The sequence below is a fragment of the Aedes aegypti genome, chromosome 1 (genome assembly GCF_002204515.2).
Source record: "Aedes aegypti strain LVP_AGWG chromosome 1, AaegL5.0 Primary Assembly, whole genome shotgun sequence".
In the NCBI taxonomy this organism is placed as follows: domain Eukaryota; kingdom Metazoa; phylum Arthropoda; class Insecta; order Diptera; family Culicidae; genus Aedes; species Aedes aegypti.
In genome coordinates, this window is record NC_035107.1 from 23,489,577 (window position 1) to 23,497,555 (window position 7,979).

Sequence of the window (7,979 nt, forward strand, 5' to 3'; positions counted from 1 at the left end):
GATATGCATATCATATTCTGATAAAATTTTATTATATTTTTGTTACAAGCCTCTAGTCGGGATATTAAAATGTTAACTGGTAGTCTTTTGTGTGAAAATACAACATCAAATTGCTATCTACGATCTTGTTCGGATTGTCCAGATTCTTCATCATTGGAAAATACTTTATTCGCTGAGTTTGAAGAAAATTATATTGATCAGTTATCATTTGAGCAATGGGTGACCACGGATAGGTGTGACCTAGAAACTATTGTAAAACCTGTAGATGAGTTTGTGTCATTTTTTTGCTTGAAATTAGAAAGTTTAATTCCTCACGACCTTATTAAAACAGAGCAATCCCGCTTTTTAAAAAATACGAAAAATACATTACAAGATGGTGAATTTTTAGTCATTTGTAATTTTTCTGAAAACTATAGCTTTGTATTGCAAGATGAAGTGCAGTCCCATCACTGGAACGTACAACAAGCTACAATTCATCCATTCGTTATTTATTTCAATGGAAGTACGCAAATTGAACATTTTAGTTTTATTGTAATTTCCGAAGATTTAAGACACGACTCAGTATCTGTAAATTTGTTCATTGCCAAAATGATTAACTTTTTACGCGTTGATAAGGATAAAGAAATCAGAAAGATATATTTCATGTCTGATGGAGCAGCATCGCAGTACAAAAACCGTAAGAATTTTTCGAGCCTATGTCAATTTAAATCAAAGTACGGAATTGATGCAGAATGGCATTTCTTTGCTACGTCACATGGCAAAGGTCCTTGTGATGCTATTGGATGAACCATAAAGCGCATGGCCACAAGAGCAAGTTTAGCCAAAGAACGTGAGCATCCAATTAAAACTGCAAAAGAACTATTTGATTGGGCGAATCGCAGAAAAGAAGAAGATTTAACAAAATTATCATTTTGTTTTACTACTACTGAAGAGTACGAATTAACGGCATCAGAGCTCAGCGAGCAATATAATAACGCGAAAACGATCCAAGGAACCCAAAAATTTCACTGTTTCATTCCATTGTCAGAAAATAAAATTAAAGCAAAACTATACTCGTACTGTACTGATAATGATGCAAAAGTGTTCGATATTGTAAAAAATTGAATAACAATAAATAAATAAATAAGTATTAATAAAATGTTTTCATGATCTCATAACGCATACCCAAATCCAAAACTTTTAAAGTTTATATATAACATTTAGAAACTCATCGATCATACTCTAAAAAAAATATCCTGGTAAAAAAAAAAATATTTTCGTGTAATTTGTTAATTCATTTTAATTTTTTTTTTTTTTTTGTCGGTAGCGATAGGGGTAGTACTGGCACTCTTAATCTGCCCTAAGCTCCTTCCCAGCATTTGCTTTTATAAGCCTCTATTGCGTTCATCACACAGACGTTCCTAAGCAATGTTGCTCAAATGGTCACTGTGTACCCTAGCAGCAATCAGCCCTTACCGTAGTTTTGCAGTCTACACGGAGACGGAATTCAACTCAATTTTGGGTTGTTTCAACGCAATTCCGTAGTTGAGCCCAATAACTCAATTTTGGCTAAATTTCCAAGGTCCCCACTAGGTAGTTTGGCTTTAGTTCCATTAGAAAAATATACTCAATTTTGGGTTGATTTAACGCAAAATTGAGTTCTTTCGACCCAAACATAAGAAAAGTTTCATTTACCCAAATTTGGCTTATTGGGCCCAAGTACCCCCATTGGGTAGATGCAGCTCTCTCTATTTTTGACAACATTCGTGTGGGAGAAAGAAAAAACCGAGAGATTTTGGGTTGAAACTATAATCGATATACTTAATTTTGGGTAAAGTAAACTCAAAAATTAGGTAAAAATATTTCTCCGTGTAGTACTTTAGACTACTATCAAACTATGATAAGGCCTGAAATGCTACTAGAGTGGTTAAAGTGAAGAACGAAATAGTTTTATTAAAAGGTCCTCATTCCCCATTTCATTTCATCACTGACTATCGTCACTTTTATTTTCGACACTATCACGTATTTCACCGATTATCACTTATCAGCTTTCGTAATACACTTCAGATATACTTTCCATTATATCACTTTTCACATCACACCATTTTCATATAAATTCATTGTTATTAGCATTTACCATCTGTTAGCATTACTAAGTAATTAAAAGATATTCAATTTAAATGTTTCATCATTTTTGCTGTAGAGTCATTACTATTCAAACTACAATTTAGCACTATCAACAAAGTTACAGTAAAACAAAATCACTTCGATCCATTTTTCTGCACTCGCTGTCATTATTAACACTTTTATCATGTATGTTTGAAGAACTAGGCAATAATGTTTATATTCAGAGAAATGATTGCAAAATGTATTATGGCCTTTATTAAATTAGTGGAGTTTACGTCATTATACATCATCATTATTATATTTCTAACAAAACTATCAGAATCACTTCCAATTTCATTTTCAAATTTTCATCACCATAGATTTTATTATAAACACACCATTAGCACAAACACAATCACTAAATTTAATAACAACAAGTGTTACGCGCAGTTCCACCAAACACCCATTCTTATGTTGCATTATAAAACGATTGATCACACGTTAGCTTCGAAACTTAACAACCATTACTGATTAGTACAAGGGATGCTACAGCTCGTGGTAAACGAACTGAACCATCAACAACCAGCACTGGTTTATAAGTAACTAATGAGCCCTGGCGGTCCCTCCGTTCGAAGAGGACCTGATAATATGCCGAAACATATTAACAGATCCTCCGCCTGAATGCAGCCGTTTCATGATAAATCATGAACCGTTAGAGGTGTGCCAAAGTATTGGGAAGGTGATATGTTTCACAGACGGGTATTATTCTGGTGCACCTTCTACTTTGGCACCGTCAAACCCTGTGATCGTGGCCAGGGAATTTGTTAATTCATTTTAATTTATACATATATACATATACATATAATATTTATACATATACATAATATTTATACATATAATATACATAATACTAATGAATACATGAAAACGACTTGTTTAATTCACGCAAGGCCCTTAACAATAAAATCAGCAACAAACTGGGTTCCCGTAATAATTTACACCGAAAAAAAATTTTTTTTCTACTAAATGTGAAAATTGTGACATGTTTGAAATGTCATAACTTTTTTGTTTATTGGTTTACCATCACCAAATTTTTATGGTAGATAGCTAATATAATGGACCGTTTTCCCTCAAAAAATTACGTTGGTATTCCGATAGGGTTTTGAGATGTTTGAGTTTTTGTGTCAAAAATTATGTTTTTTAATGCAAAAAAAAAATTTTTTTTTACTGTGTGTATTTTTTTTTGGAATCTTTATTTAGTTGTCTAACTTTGTTTCTTTAGTTGTCTAACAATCGAACGAACCGTTTTAGCTGTGCAGCTTTTTGAATATTTTTGAACCATTTTCACATACACCCTTTTGAAAAGTTAGTCGTGACTCAACTTGAAGATTTGATATCGGAAAATGACGATTTAGATGGAACTGGAAAACTGTGCAAAGTTTCAGCTCTATAGAAAAAAATGAATTAAAAAATTTACCAAATTTTGGTGCTGTTGCTTGGAATCACTCTGTAGTCTTCTTTTTTGTCTGGCTTCGCGATATGTTATCTTCTCGGTGACCTTCATGCGTTGAATCTCTAATTCATCTTTGTAGACAGGGCATTCCTTTGACAAAGTGTGATGATCTCCACGACATACGACGCATTTCAACCCTTGTTGACACTGGGTCTTGTCATGGAGGAGGTTAGCACGACTGGCACATATTTGGTTGCCTTTGCAAACTGACCTCTTATGGCCGAATTTCAAACAGTTAATACACCGTAGTGGTGGAGGAATGTACTGCTTGATTTTGCAGCAATGGAAGCCAGCGTCGATCGAGTTTGGTAGATGCCCAAGGTCGAACGTTAAGATGAACACTCCGGAATCTTCGAAATCACCTTTTTGTTGCGACGCTGAACCCTTTTCACGTCAGTCACGTGTTGGGAGCTCAGTTCATCAAGGATCTCCTCATCAGTGTGCATTTTGAGATCAGGGCAAAATATGGTTCCGCGAAAACTGTTCAAGGTAGGGTGTTCGGAAATTTCGATACTGATGATTCCTCCGAAAACCTTTAGCTTCTTCAGTTTCTCTGCCTGTTGTCGGTTAACGGTCTTGAGTAAGAGGAAGCCATCTTTCGTCCTAACAATAGTAATATTCGGGGTTATGTTGATCATTGCCTTCTGATGAAAAACGGTGATACCGTTTTCATTGTTTCGTCCTGGTCCGTTCGCTTCAGGGTCAAAAAACTGGATCTCCTTTTGCGTCAGACGATTCGCTGTTCGTTTCTTCCCATTGTTGCCACGACTGCTTTCTTTTGTTGTCCATTCCAACTCTTGTTGATCTATATCCAGGCCATTATACCATGATCCGAACGCCCAGGATGGCCCTCCTCCGCCGCCTGAATCTTCTGCCATGTCACCCACCAGCCCGCTAAACTATTTGTAACGATTTGCTTCAATAACCCCTAATTTATTTTGTATAGGGTCTCCGCGGTATGAAAAAAAGGCTTTAACTTGAAGAGCGCACGATGAAACGATGTTTCCCACTCAAAAGCTTCAACCAAACTGTGAAGTGCTTCTTCTTGCAAAGTTTCAGACTATTCAACCGAGATAAACCCCACATGCCAAAGTGAATCATGGAAGTCCCCAAGTAGCTCGGCTATTTGATCTATTGTACTACATCCCGTGTCCTTTGTTTAGTGCATGTCGTGTTACCTTATCACTATTGAGAAGTGATAAAGTATTCGGTTTTCTTACAGTTGTAATTACTACCTTGATCGCAGGAAAGGATTCTAATTGAAAGGTTCCGCTATTTATACACTTTTAAGAATGTGGTGGGTTCCACAGGCGCGCCCCTTTATCAGTCAAAATCGGATCCCTTGATACAGTCAAGAAATTACACCGACATTGTCCATGCATCAGAATCCTAGTCCTTACTTCTTCAAACTAGAGAAATTAATAAATAAAAGATTAGAAAACTAATTGTTGTATTCAACTCATTTTTTTTCCTTGTCTCAAGATCATTCTCGGCAACTGGGAAAACCGAGACTTGTCGCTTTCAACAAGGTTTAAAAATGTAACAAGAATTAAAAATGTTTCTTTGATTACTATAATATTTTGTTCTCTTCGTTCGAAGTAATCAGGACTAGGGTTCACTGGTCGATCTTTACCCCATAACGCACGACGAAAAGGTGATCTACCCGCGTTATGGGTAATTCATGCGCTCCAAGAGGTCTACATTAAGTCGTCAAGGATACTTCTTTCTTCCTATTTCTATTGACAAAACATCTCCAGCGAAATATTTTCATCCAGGAATCGGCTTCTTAAGTATAATTTTTATAACAATCGCACTGAAAGCGAGGCTTATGGGGAAGCTAATTCCTAACCCTTTAGATGACAACACGTATGGGCTATACGCGCAATTGAATGTAGATTATGTATTGCAATAAACTTGTCGGATAAAACTTGACGAAATTATTCATCGTCCGAATACTATACTTTAAGGTTTGATTATAATTGTACAAATTTACTAAACGAACAACGTTAATACTTACACAATTCAATCATGATGCCTCTTGGTTCAATCAATCCAAAACGTTACCATTCCAGCTCTCAACTCAATTTCATCTAACAGAACCGAACCTACTTCCTGGTGAAATCACTGCTATCCAACAAGACCATGCACTTACTTCAGTGTCTTCGCTCTTCATTTGTTATCCTTACAGTTCGCTAAAAAAGTAAATCCGTCGCTCGGCTTCCGGTCAAAAGTTGCCGACCGTCTGCGAGATGTACTCGTAGTTCCGATCCAGGCTCAGATCCAGTTCGTTATCGTCGATAAAGTGACCCTCCACGTGCTCCTGGAACTCGTCGAACGAAATGTTCTTCACGTAAATCTTGCCGCACATGGGACACATCTTGTCCTGCGCGTCCGCTTTGACCTTTTCCTGCAGGATGTTGATGTACTTCAGCGTGCTGGCCTCCATTTCCGTTGCCCCTGATGCTGCATTCCCTGCGCTCTTCGGAACGGCGGCAATTGGAATCTCCGGCAGAGGAAGATCCTCAGTGGAATGTGTCGCCATCGTCATCGCTGTTGGTTTGTCTTGTCCGGGAAGGTCATTGCCCACTTCCACCGTTTTATCCACCATCAGAGGCTTCCCATCAGTCTTCTTGTGTTTGCATCCCTGACATATCTCTGGAATTGCACAGTATTATGAACAATCTTTTTACACTTAGGCCTTAAACCTAGTTTAACCATATGGTTGAACGTGATTTACGGCTTAAGCGAAAGTGAAGAAATCGGCTTTGAGCGATTTAAAATAGGAACCAGCCGTGCAATCGTCCAACTTACCTATCGTTGCCTGTAGCTTTCCAGCGGCAATTTTCAGCATTGTCTGCTGTCGCAACAGTTCCTTTTGAATGTCCAACAACACCTCGGTGCAACGCTTGGCATCCGGGTTGCTTTCCAAATCGAACATCAGCAGTTCCTCGCCATCGTGCTGGAGGTATCCCATTTCCGCTCCGGTTCCACTATCCACGAAGCCACACTTGTTCAGCAGCGAAACATCTTCCAGCTCCAGATTTATCTCTTCCGACGAGGACGAACCATCGCTTCCCTCGCGAGGCAGTCTGTCACGTAGCTTCGGATTCGGGGCATTCTTGGTGAACGTCTTCGAACGGATCAAATTCTGTGATCCACTCGCGACCATAGATTCCTTCAAACGAGCCACCGAACCGCCCAGCGCCTGATTGTCCTTAGTCAACTTGGACAATCTGCTCCACAGTTGCCTATTCTCGGCGGCCACCATCGAAATGTGCTCTGTGAGTTGGATCTTGTGCCGGGACAATTCCGACACCTTTTCCCGCAGCACCTCCAGCTCCGTTTGGTTGGATACCCTCCTTTCGTTTGTGATCTCCTGCGAGTCCAGACTGGGTTGGGACATCTTCAGGGCTATGTTTTCCTCCTCCAGGACACTCAATCGCTTCTGCAGATTCTGACAGCGTTCCTTCATCGTCTGCAGCGCTACATGCAAAGCGTAATGCGATGAGGAAGAGGAGGAACAGTTATCTTTTTCCGGGGTCGTCATTGTCGAGTGAGTAATTTACTCGCCCGCAGAGCTTGGCTCTTCCAGCTCACTATTGAAGGATCGATTATGGTTGCACCGTATCGATCTAATAAGCACGGGACATTGGAAGCCGTCGGGGATACTGCGTAGTCCAGGAACAACACAGTTATATATTACAAACACACGTCACTTTCACTTTGATTTTTCTGTCCGTAAAATTCACTGATCGAAGGTTTTTCATTCGACTGATGTTTTGTTTGTTAGATCACAGACATGGTTAAGACGGACTGACATTTTTTTAATGAAGTGCTTTATCTGAACTGGCATCGTTTTCGACCAAGTGAAAAAAAGATTGATGCTAAGGATGTAAATAGGGGAGCGACACAAGTAACCTATCATTTTAGGGTCTGTCTCATTTGGGGAATTAAATTAGAATCGAACTTAAAATTGACAGTTCGAAAATTATACTGCTTCGCGTTATAAAATGGGTTAACCAACGTGCGAAGTTTGATTTTTGACCAACTTCGCCGCGTCGCAACTCGATTCTCAATAGTGCGCATAATGCACACGGTGACAGGCATAGATGCGCACTATAGCTAAGTGTCTCGCGACGCGGTGAAGTTGGTCAAAAATCGAACTTCGCACGTTGGTTCATCCATTTTTAGTCGCGAAGTCGAACGTCAAATTTAATGTTTTACTGGTCCAATTCCAATCCAATGATTTTTTTTCACATTGATTTTTTATATATTACCAATAGCGTTGAAACTAGAAACAAAATGAAATTGGGTCCTAAATTTTTTGATGAAATCTTGTTTTTACAGTTAACTCTCCCTTACTCGATATTCCGTATATCGA

General features: G+C 38.7%; 1 protein-coding gene across 2 annotated transcripts; it reads right to left on the reverse strand.

Annotated features, from left to right (window-relative positions):
• Window positions 1-5,360: 5,360 nt before the first annotated feature.
• Window positions 5,361-7,425, reverse strand: LOC5565087 (protein spindle-F). 2 transcript variants are annotated; one of them, XM_021839152.1, is made up of 3 exons: window positions 7,206-7,425; window positions 6,410-7,175; window positions 5,361-6,253 (listed from the first exon to the last, which is right to left on the reverse strand). In XM_021839152.1, exons 2-3 carry the CDS (start codon window positions 7,143-7,145, stop codon window positions 5,823-5,825), a joined length of 1,167 nt encoding a protein of 388 aa, XP_021694844.1. In that variant the 5' UTR covers window positions 7,146-7,175; window positions 7,206-7,425; the 3' UTR covers window positions 5,361-5,822. The 2 variants fall into 2 exon arrangements, with proteins under 2 accessions (XP_021694844.1, XP_001649427.2); XM_001649377.2 differs by having other exon boundaries at window positions 6,410-7,425.
• Between the last annotated feature and the right edge of the window lie 554 nt (window positions 7,426-7,979).

Coding starts and splice junctions, on each gene's coding strand:
- LOC5565087 (XM_021839152.1), bottom strand. CDS start 7,145: ATGACGACCCCGGAAAAAGATAACTGTTCCTCCTCTTCCTCATCGCAT. Junction 6,254..6,409: donor AAAGCTACAGGCAACGATAG/GTAAGTTGGACG, acceptor GTGCAATTCCAG/AGATATGTCAGGGATGCAAA.